This window comes from Crinia signifera, chromosome 6, assembly GCF_055691185.1.
Source record: "Crinia signifera chromosome 6, ASM5569118v1, whole genome shotgun sequence".
In the NCBI taxonomy this organism is placed as follows: domain Eukaryota; kingdom Metazoa; phylum Chordata; class Amphibia; order Anura; family Myobatrachidae; genus Crinia; species Crinia signifera.
Window position 1 is genome coordinate 89529300 of NC_139222.1, and position 18747 is coordinate 89548046.

Below are 18747 nucleotides of genomic sequence, written 5' to 3' on the forward strand. Positions count from 1 at the left end.
CCCAACCACGGTCCTCAAGGCACACCAACAGTGCAGGTTTTGTAGATATCCAGGCTTGAGCACAGGTGACTTAATTAGTATCTGAGGGATTCTGATTAAACCATCTGTGCTGAAGCCTGGATATCACTAAAACCTGCACTGTTGGTGTGCCTTGAGGACCGTGGTTGGGAATGCCTGGTGTAAGTGTTTCTCTATCATCCTAATGGAGATGGTTTGGAACCAGAGAGTGGATAATAAAGACCCTCTATCTACAGACTTTTTATTCCTTACCATAGTCATCAAAAGGCTATTCCACCGCTGGGTGTGCAGCCAAGTGGATTTTACCTTTACAAAGACTCAACTGGAGGACTACCGTATAGATCAGTGATTTTCAACCTTTTTACTTTGCGGCACACTAAATAAGATTTTAAAATTGCCAAGGCACACCATGAGATCCCCACAGGGCAAAACACATTGGCCCCCACAGAAAAAACCAAACCTATTGGCCCCCATATAAAAAACAATCACACTGGTCCCCACAGGTAACACAAATAAAATACATTGGCCCTTTAAATGAAAAGAAGAGACCAGTAAATAACAGTTGAACTGGTGGTGGCTGTAAACTAGTTTGGGCATCCCTAGATCTGGAGGCACACTTGAGAACAGCGGTTGAAAAACACTGGTATAGATACTACAGTCCACCATTAAAGCTTTATTGATTTACCACCTGATTAAAGCATAATATTTAACAACAATATGATACATTATATCTTACATAGAAAAATTTACATAGCATTTCATACATTTCTCATTATTTCAAAATGTATACATCCAGGAGAGTTTGTCTGCCATCAACAACTTCAAAATCCAGAACATCACACAGTTTTATAGATAATTCGCTTTAAAAATTATAGATAATTTATCTGAGAAAATAAATAATTTAGACATTTGAAACAGAAGGAAAACATATATACTGTATATATCTCATTTGTAGAGGGAGATACTGGGGAGGGCTGCATGTATATCTTGCAATTGCATCTGCTGCAATATTATTACCAAGGGAAGTAGCAGAGCAATGAACCTACTTACAGTATATGCAAAAAGTACATCTCATTAATAATAGCAGATTAAGTCTCATATTACTAGTACTTTGGATGCACTGAATACTGACATAAGTAACAGAATTATCAGTCACAGATTCCTTGCAGTGAAAGCAATCCAACAGTATTTGCTCTGGAACCTCCAGAACATACTCCTCTATTCTCCCTTCTGAAATGAAGATCATAGTCCAGATGCTGTGAGGAATAAATCTGGGGAACGTACTGTAGGTTGCATATAAACACTGATCAAACACATGCAGCTATACCTTATGTTAAATTTAATAGGATGAGAGAATCAGAAAGTGAGAGATTTGGTAAGAAATTGCCAGGGTTTTTAAAGCGGCAATCATTTACACTACAATATCAGTTTGATTTGCAGTGTAAATGATTGCCGCTTTAAAAAACCTGGAGATTTCTTACCAAGCTTTCTGATTCTCTCATCCTATAAAATGTCACCCTCTCTGTAAAAACAGAGTGGCATTATGCCTATGCATGAATCCTTTACATAAACGTAAACATAGTGCTCTGTGGCATTACATCAGTATAGACTAAGAACACTCCTGTAATATCAGGGATAACACTCTCTCTTACTATGGCCTAAAAGGATATTATTAACAGATGCATCAGCGCACTGGCTCCATGTATAAATGTAATCAACATTAGTATCACCCCAATACAATATTAGGACTGATACTTATTAGGTTTCGGAACCATCTGATAGTATTCTCTGTTTATTCAGTTCTACATTATTTTTCTCACCGCTGCTGATGACTTCTAATACCCATCACATAGGAGTACTTAGCCTGGGTATTATATAAACGAAAAATGTTTGCCAGTTGACATTTTCTAATAATGAAAATGATCGTACCAGTTTTTTTCTCAACAACCAGAAGTTATGTCATCGTTATGTCGTCACCCTATGTATGTCGTCACCCTATGTATGATAACATCACAACACAGCCATATACCTTACATTTTTATAGGTCTTCTACTCGTTGGACTAGATTTGTACACTGTACTTGTATAATTATTTGCTAACCTTATAAGGTTTACAGTGAATATTTAGCAGATTGGAAATCATGAGAGAAAAAAAAGTAACATTTGTAACACGTCCAACTCTCTCCATTAAGTAAATGAGGAGGTTCATTGATAAATAGATTTACAAATGTTGCAAGTGTTTTCAATACAGTGAAATGACTAAGAAATTGAAGGCAGTCATCAGAATGTTACATTGTTGCACCAGCTAACACAGGTTGGCAAAATGAGAATCTGTGTTATAATAAGATTAACAAATCTGATCATATACCAGGGCAACTTACAAAGTTTGTATGTAATGGAGGTGGAGCTATTGCTCTCAGTTATCAGCCACACTAAACTGAGCAACCCGTGAATACGAACAATCTGAGGAGCATAGACAAAAAATTAAACCTGATCTTTTTTCTTATTTTTGCAAATCCTGGCGGTTTTACAATGGGTACGGGTCATAGCTTCAAATTGGTCGACAATCAAAAGGTTGCCACATAGAAAAGGTCGACATGCATTAGGTAGATCTGGTTAAAAGGTCGACACTAACAATAGGTCAACATGAAAAGAGGTCGACATGAGTTTATCATGTTTTTTCGGGTGCCCATGTCAACACAAGTCAACATGGACTCCATACAAGTGCACTATCAAATTCTCCCTCTATGGTCATATGGATAGTTAAAAATGAAAAAATAATAAAAAATAATAATAATAATAATAATAATATGTGGAAACGCACCTTTTTTTGCATGTCCACCTTTTGACCATGTTAACCTAATGCATGTCGATATTTTCACTGTCGACCTATCGGCAGCACCGTTTACAATCTATCATTGAAATACTTTATGGAAGTGTTATTTTTAAGTTTCAATCCCCTCTAATAAAATGAATCTGATTAAAGTTAATAAATACTTTGTTGTGTATCTCTATTTCTCTCATTGAAAAATCACAGAGTAAGATCTCGAAAAGGCGTCTGTGTGCCGAAAAATCTAATTTGTTGAAGTGTTCAAGGCCAGTTCTTCAAGTCAATGCTAAGCCACTTACAACATAAGTGAGTTGCAATCCAAAGCATATGGCATGCCAATACAGCTTCCACTAGCATATGGCATGCCAGTACAGCTTCCACTAGATATGTAAAACAGTATTTGTGATGTGACCGGCCCAGAACATTATACAGGACATTCTGATCCATTACTCATTATTTTCCCCCTAAACCAACTAAGTTTTTTTTTTTTTTTTTACCCGGTGCAGCAGCATAAAATGCAGAGAGCAGGAACCGACCATAAAATAGATGAGAAATTATAAAATATATGGAGACTATCAAAAGCTTCAGCCCAAGTAGCAAAAATAAAAATATAGAATGTGTCTCATCCTTCTAAAAACTAAAATAAATCCAAACTCTGCAGCCAATCAATACATTAAGGAAAACAAAGACACGACAGCAGAGCCTTTAATTTAACATGTTGCAATGCTGACAAACCTACACAACGATGTGGGGTCATCTGGCAGGGGGCGGAGAAGACTTCTGCTGTTCTGACGCAGATTACTGGGATCAGAACCGACGAGTAACAAAGTCCTGGATGGTAAAGTCAGGACAGTCATTTAACCAGGGTTCTAAAGAATAAAGTGTTACTTATAATTGTCAACATTCCTCCATCAGGACAGGAAGAGCCCCCCTCTGGTCCGTATTCAGCAGCCTGCTGGCAGGACAGGTTATGTAGAAGGATGTGTACTGTCCAGTGATGTCTGCTCTTCTGGCATCCAGATCTTATATACAATCCCAATACGCAAGAAAAACTTTCTCAGCACAGCACGGAGCTCCGGAATCAGGTCAAACTGCATGATCTCACACAGGTGTGGGTAATACTTAGAGGCGTGCGCTTTAAACTGTGGAGAGAAGAAAAACACGATTACAGTATAACAAAAGATACTTCATTATTAGACATAGTGGGGCAGATGTATGAAGCAGAGATAAGGGAGGGAGAAGTGATAAAGCACCTGGTACTTTATCACCAGCCAATCAACTCCTGACTGTTAAGTTACAAGCTGGGTTTAAAAAGGGACAGGAGCTGATTGGCCGGTGATAAAGTACCAGGCGCTTTATCACTTCTCCATACATCTACCCCTGTGTACCATGGGAAAAGATATGCACTTTAACCTTTTTGGTCATCCATTGGGGTAACACTGATTAGTCTACATAGCCCACTGTTCCAGAGGTCAGCGAGACCCCTGCTAACTCGCTGTGCTTCATGTGTGTAGAATTTGTGGTCCCTCCTCTAAATGTTAACTATCACTAACTCTTGCACCTAGGTTAATAGTGACAACACTTATCATTTACCAGCACTAAATTTGACCAGACAGAGCTGGTCATACCAATGCCATGATTCTACAAGCCCAGGCTAGTTCTATTAGCTCTCTCCATGAGAATAAATGGGTGCGAGCATATATGTCAGATTATGGAAACTGCAACAAACAGACAGCCCTACCTATTCTTATGAAGAGTGCATGAAAGTGAGTTCTCATTAGCAATTGGGTCTGGAGAGGTGCAGAACAAGTCGTGTCATTGATATGGGCAGATAAGATAATACTCTGCCAGAGAAGGTTGTGATTACAGATTCAATTGATACGTTCAAAAAGGTTTAGACAAAAATAAAAAGCATCCAGGGTTATAAATCATTATTTATGTACTATATTGGATATCTGGTTTATAACATATAGGTAAGTAACTTCATTACAGATTGAAGGGACTGGCAGGGCAGGAGAAGTTGGAAAGGTAATTTATGAGAGTGCTGGAAAAGTGGTTTAAGTGAGTCTGGTGTAAATAACTATACTGGAAGTAAACAAGTGGTCTACCACAGTCTACTGCAAAGTATATCTGGTTGAGAAAGAGGGCAAAGTGGAGCTTTTCCAGACTATAGGACCAAGAAGTAAAGAAATAGGTAATGAGGGTAAAGTGTGGCTGGTTCTACCCAGAGGATTGCCAGGAAAGGCCAATGTAGGGTTGTTTCGGAGTGATGGACTGCAAGAAAACGAGAGATAATGCAGTGTTACTAGTTCTTGTAGAGCTGGATTAAGGTCAATATGGCTGTAAATAGGAGGACTGAAAGTAAAACAGAAGATAAAGCAGATCTGAATCTTATTTGGGGACACAGGACAAACACAGATGGAACTGGTTCTGATGGACTTTGTTGATCCTCTATTTAACGGTCAATGCAGAAACATTATTGCACAGAACTGTGGAAGGCCAATACTGCTAGAAGTAACATACCTTTGCATCACTAACTTTAAGGGTTTTGGTCAGAAGTAACAGTAACAGATTGGTCCAAGCCTCTCGATGGCTCTCAGAATTTACAGTAATAAAGTAGGAAAGGGCTTCGCTGCATACACTAAAATGACAAAAAGATTAACTCAAACACACATTGGTTATAATTCCAAAAATTAGCTTAATGTCATTGCAATGGGTTTAATTTCATAGTGCTGATCTCATTCTTCATGTTGAAATGATGTCTTGGCTTTCTATCCGTTATGAAAATTTTTTGGGGAATAATATCAAACCTTCTAAAGAGGACAAGTATAGACATTGTTCATAACCAATCAAATTCAAGCTACAATTTTTCTGGTACAGTGTTGCTCAAACCCAGTTCTCATGGAATCTAGAGGTGGTACTATTTATTTCTCAGGACACCAGACTTCGAGAAACACTGATCTAGTACATCTTTAGTCTTCATTTTAGCACCCTGCTCCTTGTAAAATCCTTGCAGTCCCTCCTTCCTGCCTGGGGTGTCACTCTCTGCTGTGGTGTTTCTACAACAGTCTGATTTGTATGTCAACATTGAGATACAAACCAAACTGTTCTTGAAGTACCACAGCAGACTGCGACACCCCAGGCAGGAAGGAAGAAGGAACTGCAAGGATTTTACAAGGAGCAGGGTGCTAGAATGAACACTACATCTTACAAAAAGAGAACAGGTCTGTGATTGGTTACTATGGGCAACTTTTCACTTGACACCTTTAGATGGTTTGCTGAAACTCTATTGCAAATACTACTTTAAAAAGGTATATTTTTAATTTCACATAATGTTTAGATGATGAGAGCGGTGGTTCAGACAAATATTAACAGTAAAGGACTTTATTGCTGCTTACCATAACAGTCTCTTCTCTATGTCCTCCCAAGAGGCTCTGCGCTGCTCATCTGTGTACATCCGGAAGAGAATGCGTAAACAACAGGCGAGACTGCTGGTCTCTTGCTTCAATAGATTGGGCTTGGATTTTCCTTTAAATCCTGATAAAGTGTGCAGAAAGTTCACATGAAAGACGTTAGCGCTATATGTTAAAACTTTCAGTGGGCAATAGAGTACATCGGTTTTGGAGTGTACAAGTTACTCATAGGAATAAAAAATGTAACCTACAGAAATCCGTTCAATCTGTATGGACAGAAAACAGACTAAAGGTCCCCATAGACGGTCCGTTTAACGGATCCGTTTGGGACTTAAATAGTACACATCGCATGGCATGCCTTGTGCATGCAATGTGATCCGATGTGATTGTAGCTAGTACAAAAAGTATGAGAAGCACATACTTTTTGTACCGTACTATGTGATGCGCGGGAGCGCGCATCGCATAGTACAGAACGGAGCCGGACACAACGGAGCGTGTATGCGCTCCTTAACTGCTAGATACAGTAGGCATAACAATGTCTGTAAGGCAGCAGGCCATTTTGGAAGAAAACCGGGCCCACACATTACAACTGGTAATGCGAGGGCCCCACCTGTTATAGGAATAAGCTTTGTTTAAAAAACAGCAAAGGGAGCAATGTTGTAAAAGACAAGATAAACAGACATAATGAGATATGTACGAGAATGGGATTTTTTAACTTATCTTAAAATAATTTCTACAATCAAATGGGAAACATTGAGTGTCCCAGCTGGAGTATGTGCACCAAATATGTAACATGTACAATTCAATTCAACTGCATGTAACACCGAACAAGGCTTGGCTGGGCACTTATCTACCACACACCTTGCCCTGCACATATTTGTATGTAGAAAACTTTTTTTGCTGGCTGCAATGTGCCGTTTCCGAATAGGAAGGTTTCGCTGACTAAAATCTCCTCCTAAATCCCGAAAAAGCACTACTTCTAATGCCCTACCATCATATGGGATGCTTCAATTTCTAGCAAAGCCTCAATTCACCAACACAAATAAGAACCATTATTACAGGAAAAAAGGTTCTTCAACCAAAGTAATGGTTACCAAGAGCTTTACAGATGGGCATGTGGTGTATCCCAAAGAACATTTGATTTTTCAGCCACAGGAAACATCCCAAATTTTCTCAAAGGGAAGTACACCCAGAATTAGTTTCAGCCAGCAACTGGAATACTTCTAAGCAGTTTATGAATCTGTAGGATTGGGAAATTTGCATTCTGACCATGTGGCAGCACTGTAATATAGTGTACAACACAAACTGACTGAAATCAGCAGTTTCATTGGCTACATTTCAATATTCTGCCATTGTACCTGCTCTCCACAGCGCCGTCCTCTGTTCATTGTTAGAATTAAATGCCTTGGCGAATGAGTGAGATTCCTGTAGACAATCCAGCAATTTAAAGAGATGCGGTGTGGACATAAACCTGTACATTCCTTGGTGCTCCGATTCAATGTGGATATCATCCTCCAACGTGTCTCTCTGTATACAGAATGTACTGCACAGTTATATACAGTGATATTTATGAGAATGTAAGTATTTATAATATCTCTCTCATACATCTATATATATAACACCTAAGACTTTAAAGCTAATTATAATTCCCCTGTGTGAAATGGCCAGCGGTTAGGTGAAGGGGGTGCTTGCACTTCTATTTTTGTAACCTCTGGGAGACATTGCCAGTATAAAACACATTTAGGCTCCATCGCCACTGTTGGGGGCCGAGCCTACTCAGAGTGGGACCAGCGACTTCCTGGAGCCTTTTCTCTGCATCTCAGCCCTGCAGCAGAACGCCAGCTCCTCCTGAGATGCCCCAGATCATCTTCAAAAGCTGGTATAGGGGTGTATATAGGGGAAGAGCCACTTTGAGACCTCTTTGGGGGGCTCTCTTTAGCACCTGTACTACTTACATATATTAAATAAACTAAAGCAAAAATATTATACTAAGCAACCCCAGTATCCCTTATGAACGAAGAGAAAAGGATTTACAGGTAGGTAATTAAAATCCCATTATCTCCAACATGCACACACAATACACTACCACCCAGACCTGTGCAGCTGCCAGATGCTCGGCGTCTTCTTTCTTGCTGGTAGCCGGGAAAAAGACAATGTTATCGATGGTCTGGATTAATTCAAGCTGCACAACACACTTTATGAGGAGACCGGCAAACAGCTTCTGGTCAGCTAGCCCTGGATAGAGGTAGGAGGTTATAATCAGTAGCTAGATATTACACTGGACACAGATAGGAGGTGGAGAAGGCAGACTCACTCTCACTGGGCTTCCCCTTCCAGTTCTCCTCTGTAGTATTAGACTGCTGGCTGTGCGCCCTCTCAGAGGGGTTTCTGTCCAGACTGCTAAGCGACTGACGATCAATATCTAAATCCTGCACAGGGACAGAGGGAAATACTGTATGGCGCGAATGGCAAGCTCCCAAACCAAATCTAAAGTGTTAATTCCAAACAACATTTAACATTTTCAGCACAGAACATAACTCACAAAGCGTTTATCTGAAGCGTCATCGTCAATCCTTGATGGCCTCCAAGTTAATAATCTGGAAGATAATTAACAATCTTTACTCATTTTTCTTTCAAAGCAGAAAATACAAATAGATCACCCCAATACTTCATAGAATCTCTGAGTGCTGGGACATAAGTGTCCTCTGAAACTAGCATGTAATTAAGGGTATGAAATAGGACATGACTACAAAATACCAGAACCTACCAAATCAGCAATGGATATCTATACCAGGTTGAACTAGATGGACGCAAGTCTTTTTTCAGCCTTACCTACTATGTAACTATGTAACTATGTCCATCTCACATCCACCCCATCACTATGAGTGCCTATATTGTAGCTCAGAATAGAGTCTGTAGTTCTGATAAAGAGAACACACAGAAAGACCACTTCATAATGAACTGACAGGACTTACACACTTGGTATTGTGGTTTTAAAGATATCCAACATGCAGTTACACGTCTGGTCCCAAACCTCAGGACTAAACTTCTCCCCGTTGAGAATTACCAGGTTCTCCAGACAGTTTGTGCCGGATCGAGCTAGCTGCTCATTGTCTGTAATACGCAAATAGAGGATTAGAGGATTAGACCATGAAACAGTATGATATATACAGGTGCACAGTAATTCTCACAGAAAAGCATGCTAGTTTGTAGGGGGATGCCAAAAACCCTACCACTGGCCCTGTCTCTGCCTAATAGAGGGATGGTAGGGGGGTTATTTAGGTGGAATAGGGAAATAATTTCCCCCACCTCTGCATGACCACTTTAAGCCCTGGATACAGATAGATAGATAGAGATAACTGGTGTGGGAAGAAACACTGCTTGTTTAGTTTGGTATTACCACCCAGGAAGGCTAATGGACTATAATCTAAGAAAATAAAAATTACACACCTAGAACTGTTACAACATGGGTACACTTGTCTAACTTCTTGGAACGGTTGGGAAATACCAAGAGAATTCTCATTTTTCATGCCGTATTGACTACTCCACCTACTAGATAGGTTTATTTAGCAATCTGCATTTATTTTAACACACAATTTTTGGAAAGTATTTGGAGCTGCATTATTAAAAATGCCAGAAATTGAATTGTGATTATGAAATACACAACACAGTACGACTGGTGTAATGGCTAGCATTACTGCCTCACAGCGCTGAGGTCATGGGTTTGATTCACACCATGGTCCTAACTGTGCGAAGTTTGTATATGTTACCTGTACTTGCATGGGATTCCTCTGGGTACTACAGTTTCCTCCCACAAAAATATACTGGTAGGTTATTTGGCTCCTAACAAAATTAACCCTAGAATGTCTGTGTGTGCGTGTACATGTGGTAAGGAATATTGATTGTAAGCTCCACTGCAGCAGGGACTGATGTGAATGATCAAATATTCTATGTAAAGTGCTCCGGAATATGTGTAGTGTTCACGCTAGGCTGTTTCAGCGGGCCGCTGCGCCATGCCCGATTTTTTTAAGGGCAGAATGCGCCCTGCCCCTCTAGCAGCGCCCCGATAAAACAGCCTGCTGCTTGTCCCGCCGGAGTGCACCGGTGAAGCCCAGCGCCGCCGTAGATTGCGATGCATGGCGCTTTCCTGGCAGATCAGGGACGTAGTCAGTGCCGGACAAGCCCCATTCAGTGATGCGGCGGCCTGGGCACGCCCTCATTTGTGCCACGCCGGCCCAGGCATGCCCCCATTTGTGACACGGCGGCCCGGGCACGCCCCCATTTGTTACACGGCGGCCCGGGCACGCCCCCCTTTAGTGACGTCGGCATGCCCGGTCCGCCCCTCCAGCGCCCTGCCTCGTTTGGTTCCTATAAGGAACACTAATGTGTGTGCTATATAAGAAACTGTTAATAAACAAATAAAATAAATAAGTACACAGCTTTGATGTTCATGAGACCACAAACAACTTCTACTGAATGCAGTTTATGACAGACCTTACAGATGCCATATTAAACCAGTCCAAATAAAGCTGGGGTGTAGAAAATTAAGGTTTAATTTGGGACAAAAGGATCCTTCTGTTTGTTACAAAGAATATATTTGAACCAAATCCCAATTCCCCATAAACGTAAGGAACTGGAATCACCACATAGGAATGCTCTGCCAGATCAGTTTAGCCTAGTTACTAGGAAAGATGGCAGCTAGCAAAAAACACCGCCCCATTAATAAGTGAGCCTAAAAAGACGATGTGTACATATTGTTAGCCTGCCTAAACTCCTGGCTCAACAATGATAACATCAAGAGAGGGATGGGGGAAGGAGAGTCGATAATTCGCACACAAAAGACTTGGATCCCACTTATTTTAAGGGATTCTAAGTGGCTGCCTGTTTATTCAATGGTTGTTTGGCGGGGGTGCTATCCGGGCAAATTGGGTACAATATAAAGAAAGAAGAAAAAGATTTGCACTATGGACGCACTTCTTAGGAGAGAGTAATTATCTGGTTGGGTAAGGGGGGAGGGGGTTTCCGTATTCGTTTAGCTTATAGGTGACCTATAAAGTTCCAGTGTCCGAAAGAGTAAAATAGAAAATTGGGCTTGGTGAACCTCTGCCATCACACAATCTTTCAGACATCACTGATACAAAGGCATACACCGATTCACAGAGACAACCATACCTTGTTTAACACACCAGTGTAATTGGGCAAAGATATCGGAGAGCAGAACACTGTTCAGGGCCTCATAGAACTGAGTGAAGACATCACAGATTGCGTAAAGTGCATGGTTACAGGTAGTAGTCATCCATTCAGATTTCTAGAAAGGTAGGAAAATAGCATAGCACAGATCAAAACAAAAATTACAATACAACAATACTACATCATTAATTTGAATAAAGTAAAAAAACAAACAAAAAAAAAACATTATTTATCTATAAATGAAAAAATCTGTTTGTCTGTCATTTTCCCAGAGAGGTTTTAGACTAAGGGGGGAATATTCAATATGTTACCGATATTTTCTGACAGGGGATATTTCGGCACTCACCTTTTCAATGCTGCCTTTAAATTACAGCATTGAAGGCTGTCAGATCTGACTTTTTTTTCGTATCAGTCGGATCTGTATTGTTGGAAACCAGCAGATTGTCAAATGTGCGGCCATTTTCGCCGATCAACAGACTTTCCGATACTCAACAGTTGAAACATTAATTTTCCGACTGCCCGAACCCATATTGAGTGCTCCCCTAAATATTAACACAATTGGTAATTTAGGAGACTGTGTGTAGAGCTCCGCAAGGAGCTGTGCGCTGCTCTAGGCAAGTAGGCAGCATCAGGTGCATTTGGCTCAATAGCAACTGATCAGTCATCAGGGAGCTGTGAGTGGCGCTCCAGGGGAAGGTGTCCCCTGCACTACTCTCAGCAAGTCAGCAGCAAAACCTTAAACCTATTTTTGGAACATACAATCATATTATTACCTAATGTCATGGCATCGCACACCCTATAAAAATCGCATGCAATATACTGGTGTACAATGCCCATAGAAAAAAGACATAAAAAAAAAAAAAACGCATGCAATGCGATTTCCCTATGGTGCCATACGTAGGAAATCTGGGTGCCGTGCTAGGAATGGAAGGGAAAAGAAGAAAAAAAGGTTTGTATTGGATGCACTCCTTACAGTGATAGAGTATTTCTTGGCAAAATTCCTTTTTGTTTAAAAAGTGGGGGCTCCTTTTATCTTTATTGGGTATATGCAGGATAAGGAGACAGCCACATGAAGCGAAAATAAGGGGTTAAAAAATACACATTGGCAAACAAACAATGGTGTTTTTGAAAGAGAAAAGATCTGTGATTTAAAGATTTAAAATGTAGGTAGAGAGAGCCAAAGACTGCCGGTGCCTAGATATATACAGGGGTATATTCCCCACCAGGGTGTGTTCCTAACAGTGTTATAAGATCACACTTATAATCTTCAACAATTTAATGTGTAAAAAAATGCTCATTGTGTCCGATATTACACTTCAGATAATGGTCGCATTTATAGTATCTACTGATGTATATCAGGAGTTGGGAGGGTAGAACAAAAGTGTCCTCTGCTGGACGGGGCAATTGATAACACTCAATTAATTATATGTATTGCCACGACAAGATCACCCCTTTAGAATGGGTGATATACGGTGTACCCTCAACTTATATCGGGTATACTCACTCCTGTTATGCTTATATACTGTCAGTTATTAGAACAGTGATTTAGATATTATATTGGTGATCTTAGCCGAATCACACATCAAATAGTTGCCTTTAATTGGCTTTTACTAGTGTAGAGCGGCTCCCTTTCTGGGATAGGCACTGTATGTTTATCAAAATACAGTCTCAGGTTGTTGCCTGAATTCACCACATACAATGCTTGTGTCTATTTAACCCCATTATCACTGTGACTGGAGGTTAAAACATACACCTTTATTGTATAATATCTCAAGAGATTTCAGTATGGAGCAGCAGTGCCCTCCGGTGGACACATTAAATATGACACCTCATCTGTCATATATGGCTACACCAATCTGATATTTATGATATAACTGGTATGGGGTATAACCTGAGGTTCACAGGTCAGGTATGCCCTGTATTGGTAGGTACGCCACGTGTGAGTTGCTCAGGTGGGAACACACAAACATCTGGTATCACAATATTACATATGGAAAATGAATCTCCTAGGCTAAGCACCAAACAGTCTATTCTCTGACCCTACAGACAGACAGGACACGTGTTTCGCTGAGTTTAGCTTCTTCAAGCGGTTAAAAAATTGGGCGCCGTGCTAGGAAACAAGTACCAAAAAAAGTTGAAATGCAAATAGCCGGATACTCACACTGTGCTAAAATTGCAAAATTAGATTTTTTTTTTTTTTTTAACAAAAAAATTTGCAGGATACCATGCAAGGTGGAATGGTCTCCGAAATCTTTTATCTTGCTATGTGTGTAACATGGATATCTTCCAACACATAATAAATACAGTTTTCAAATTGTTGAATTGCTGACATGGGGCAGATCCTTGGAGAGTGATAAGCTACCAGCCAATCAGCTCCTAACAGTCATACCTGTTACATGGCATTTAGGAGCAGATTAGCTTCTACTTCTACTCCGCTCACATTATCTTTCTGTACGGCTTAGTACATCTCCCCCTAACACAGATACTAGCATTGCAAAGTTTACAACATTTTGTTCTAAACATTATACTGTAACACTAATTGTTTGGTGCCAAAGACGTGCGGAATAACATCTTTACAATAGTATTTCCATTTGGGACATGGATAATTATGAAACAATCACAATTGGGGAAAGCCTTCCTCTGATCTTTAGAATTCCTTATGGTTTGATTTTAAATGTGCTATTTGCTTGGTACAATATATCTTGTATTGTTATCATGGGTCTTATTCTGCGTTATTCTACAAGTTTATGAAGTTCATGGTTTATAAAAGAAGCGGTTCATTTGATTATCAATTTTTGACAACTCTGCTTATATTCGCTCCATCAATATACTGAAAGACCCATAGGAATCAGAAGCAGCCTTTCTAAGTGCTTCATTTAGAGCATTCAGTTGGGACCCAAGTCATTTTAGAGGTGCTCAAGAGTTTGCCAGAAGTTTAGTCAAGGTTCCAAGAACACGTAAAGTGTCTGTATTCATATGGAATTTAGAATTTCCATTGGAGCAGTCTATAAAACAAATGGTAGCATGGATGGTGGTGGGTGACACATATATGAAGACACTAGGTGAATAGTAATCTCTGGTAGCCAGTCAAAGTATATACAAGGATCCAACAACATTTTCTATCTCATTAAATAATTTCTCACCTCCGTTTGCTGTTCTGGAAGTTTCATATTGTCAAATATCCGGAACACGATACGGAACAAGTCATGCCACCAGTGGTTTTCAAAGGTGTGGCCGTAACTTTTCATAATTTCAAACATTACAGTGAGGCCTCTGCAGGGGAATAATATTGACCATGAAAACAAGAACATTATCTTATCAGCAACATGGGTATCTTTATATCAAAGGTGCCCCAGTATTCAGTTGAGATACAGATCCACTAGTCCCAACATAAAAAAAAAAAAGTCCATAAAAGGTGAAATAAATCTTTCCAACTGAGAGCGGCATCTGAACAGAAACTGTATTATGGACATGCTGATGACACATGGGAGGTATTCAATTTTGCAGATCCACGGCAAGACAAAAAAAGAAAAAGAAAAAGGGGGTCGCGGATCCACATCTTTTTCTGCGGAAACCAACGCTAATTCTGCAGACGCGAATCCCATCCGGTTTCCTGTCAAAAACTGCCGGGATTGAATACTCATTGAATACCTAGATATGTCCTATAAAAGACTAAATGGGAGTATTAAACTATAAACAGCCTATAGAAACGACAGGACAAAATTGGTTGCTATGGCCCACTTCTCAGGAAAGGCTGCACGGCCGTAGATTTGACGGCAAGTTTTCTTATTAAGGGTGCTGTGATATGAAGAATGTATACAGTATGCAGTGTAGCCCAAAACATTCTGCTAAGACAGATACCAGCTAAGTACTAAGAAATACCTTGTTCGTATGTCCAGTTTGCATCTGTTGATGATGCAGGAAAGCTCAAATAAAATAGGAAACCAACCACGGACCCAAACTCTGTCCCCAGGAGCCACATTCATATCATCGCTGGTGTACTCCCTCAGTGCCTGCAAGAGACCATCACTATTAATGGCTAATTACAGTAAAGAAAACTACAAACCTCTTTATGGACAAACTATTTTCAGATAGCGACCACTCCTAAAATTTTCATTAGTTATTTACAGACTACTTTGTGGTTTTAGGTTTTTTTATGACAACCCTAGACGCATTACATTCTTCATACACAAGGAACACATTATACAAAACTCTTCTCATTGCAATGACACTTTCCATCTCGCAACTAAGTGTAAACCTACAAATAACATAGAAGAGCGTGGGTGTGTGGTGCTATACAAACAGTAAACAGGACCTTGTGTAACTTTAAACAAAGATTTTGAGGGGTAAAAGAAAGCTCATAAGGTGCCCATGCATGCACCGATCCCAGCGGTTGTTCTGGGCTAAACTAGCATCCATCGCATGCCTAGTGCATGCAATGTGATGCGATAAAAAGACAGTACAAAAAGTATGTGCAGCACATACTTTTTGTACTGTGCGGGATCGGTGCGTGTATGGGCACCTTAAGAAACCCCTAATACAAAGTGCGACATAATTCTCAATTAGAAATTAAAGTTGTTTTAACACAGTGCGATTTTGCTTGCGATTTGATACCAATTTGGATTATATATTACATTACAAAGTCTATTTTCCAGTTCGTTTTACAATAAACAGGAGTGCGCATGGGGTTCGAATCGGCATCGAATGAGGCTGAAAACCATTCAACGTCCACTGGATTTCGATTTGATTTTGACTATATAGTCATGAGCTTCACTGTATGAAGTCTAAAATCCCTCTTCCACATGTCTCCCAAATTACTAATAATCTGAGAGGCTTATGCCGGCAATACATTGACGAACAGATTCCCAGTTTTGCGGAGATGACTATCAGCATTCCGTTGGATTGTTAGCAAAAATTTTTTTAAAGATCCCAAACTCACCTATCCCAATCATTGTTTTCGGAATCAATGAACTGAAAAATTCCAACATATTGATTTTCCACGATCCCTGGACAGAGTCATTGGCAATACACCCAATACTTGCCAAAAATATGGGACCTAAAACATCTATCATCATCATCAATAATTTTAACTCAATTATCGGCCGGTATTCATTGCCCCATCTTGTTGAGAAGGTAGAGATTTTCTTTATCAACACCTTCATTTGTTTGTTTATTTCCGCAGGTGTTTATCAAATTTGCTCAACCAGAACATCTCCTAAACCACAAATAAAAGGTGTAACCCGCATTACCAACCTGCGGCTTCTCAGAGGCGTACTTTGCACAGTATCGGATCAATCGGATGGCCTCCATGCTGGTGTCTGGAAAAGCAGCGTTGCAAGCAAACTCAGAAAGACATTTTACTGCGTCCTGGAAAGAGTCGATGGCCGATGAGAAGTGATGTTGAAAAACATTTGCTGAGAAAAAAAAAAAACATTTATTACAAGAATAGATTACATGAAAATGAGTAGGAAGAATTACATGAAATACACAAGTATTTGATGCATATTCTGCTCTATAAACATAAGAGGAAAGTAGATGTCCTTGGTGTTACACAAATAGAACACAGCAGCAGTAATGCGGTGTGCTATGACTAAATAAATTAATCACATTAAAGTGAGTCCTGACACACACCAAAACTACAGCTGACAATTTAATCACATATTTTCTATTAGACAGTTCTACATCATTTTTAATCAACTCTGCCAATGATATTCATAACCTGCTCTTTATTAAAGAGTATTATGTTTAAAATATTTGTACACCAAAGACAATATATTTCCACTTCTTTTGTATATAAGCCATTTAGATTGTTGTGGAATCAGAACCCCTTAGTACTTATGAAAAGTATTTAAAAAATAGAGGGGACATAATGCATAATAAGAGGATAACTATTGCGGAGGAACCTTTCGCCCCTTTAGATCTACCAGTAACTTAGTCTATTAATGCAGTTACCACCTACTACTACAGACTAACTTAAAAATCCACATGGGAGGGAGGACAGAACACTGCTGTATACAAGACTCACATCCCTTAGCCCATACAGTGTGTGAGATGGCGCAGATCTTGTGAAGAGCGGAGAGGTCGGTGGGGATATATTTTGAGATAAGTGAAGAGATATAAGTCGGTGTAGAGAGAGCAATGGCTTTGTTTGTGATTGGAAGTATTTATATTGATTGCGGTAATATGCATACTGAATACAGGAGAATAGCCCCCACCCCCCCCTCAACAAACACACACACACACACACACACACACCTAATGTAACTGTAAACAGGGGGTAGTCCATCAACACACATCTCTATCCACTGACAATGTGGCTGCATAGAGGAGGGCTACTTCCCCTAACACATACACACAATGTAACAATGTAGCCGTAAACTGGGGGTAGTCCCCCCATCAACACACACCTCTACCCACTGAGAATGTAGCTGCATAGAGGGCTAATCTCTAACCCCCCCCAGCCTCAAACTTCTGAACGTTGTACACATATGCACACGCAAATACTTACTGACAATGTGGCTAGCGGTTTGGAAGGTTAGCTCTACAATATTTCTGTTACTGTCAGAGGCCGCCTGGTAAAATACAGCAAATATATTTTTCCATCCTGAGCGAATGTTCCCTGCCTGCATATTAACCATCTGGGCAATGCAGCGTATCACCATGTCCCGGATCGTGGGGGATCTGGGAAAAAGGAATGAATGAAAATAAAGTAGGTTAGACATGGGAAACAGGACACCCAGATATGCAACATCTCTCCAGTTTCAATCACACACCTATTCTTCTTCATAATGTGCTCAAAAGGACGCAGGAAATCCTTTTGGAAGCGGAAATTAGCGAGTTCATCCTTTTCCAGAAACTTCATGGATAACTGTCTCAGGGAATCCACAGCAAAAATAGCCACGTCTTCATTAGGATTGCAGCCAACCTGTACAAAACACAGCCATAGCCTTTTCTTTACAGGTAAAGAAGTAGATCAGGGTTACAGGACAGTGTATAGTAAGGGCCACGCCTGTACTATAAAATCAGCAATCTCGGAAAATGTAGTGGTTTAACTACAAACATAAAAGTCGCTACAATTCAGGGAGAGATGCTTCTAGAAGTTAGAGCCGTTTACTCCACAGGGAAAAGCTCCAACCTGCAGACTTAAAGCAGTAATAATGTCTTCAAGTACACAATGGAAGAAAAAAAAAAAAAGACCTAAAAAACACAATGCAGCTCTCTCACCACCAGAGCGGCTTTTATTCTTTGGGTTGACCAATCTGGCATTTTGCAGAAATCTCTTCTCCGATGTTCCAGC

The 18747-nt window shown here is 40.1% G+C and overlaps 1 protein-coding gene across 1 annotated transcript in view; it reads right to left on the bottom strand.

Moving 5' to 3' along the window:
• Positions 1–3535: 3535 nt before the first annotated feature.
• ARFGEF2 (ARF guanine nucleotide exchange factor 2) overlaps positions 3536–18747 on the bottom strand; it is a 53052-nt gene continuing 37840 nt past the window's right edge. Inside the window, exons 26-39 of the mRNA XM_083146419.1 lie at positions 18224–18375; positions 17959–18131; positions 16704–16864; positions 15333–15463; positions 14594–14723; positions 11433–11568; positions 9236–9374; positions 8803–8857; positions 8575–8689; positions 8356–8495; positions 7619–7787; positions 6246–6384; positions 5371–5488; positions 3536–3989 (exon numbers count right to left, since the gene is read on the bottom strand). Coding sequence (XP_083002545.1) covers positions 3816–3989; positions 5371–5488; positions 6246–6384; positions 7619–7787; positions 8356–8495; positions 8575–8689; positions 8803–8857; positions 9236–9374; positions 11433–11568; positions 14594–14723; positions 15333–15463; positions 16704–16864; positions 17959–18131; positions 18224–18375 — 1932 coding nt within the window. The 3' untranslated portion in view covers positions 3536–3815. The remainder of the gene's footprint in view (positions 3990–5370; positions 5489–6245; positions 6385–7618; positions 7788–8355; positions 8496–8574; positions 8690–8802; positions 8858–9235; positions 9375–11432; positions 11569–14593; positions 14724–15332; positions 15464–16703; positions 16865–17958; positions 18132–18223; positions 18376–18747) is intronic.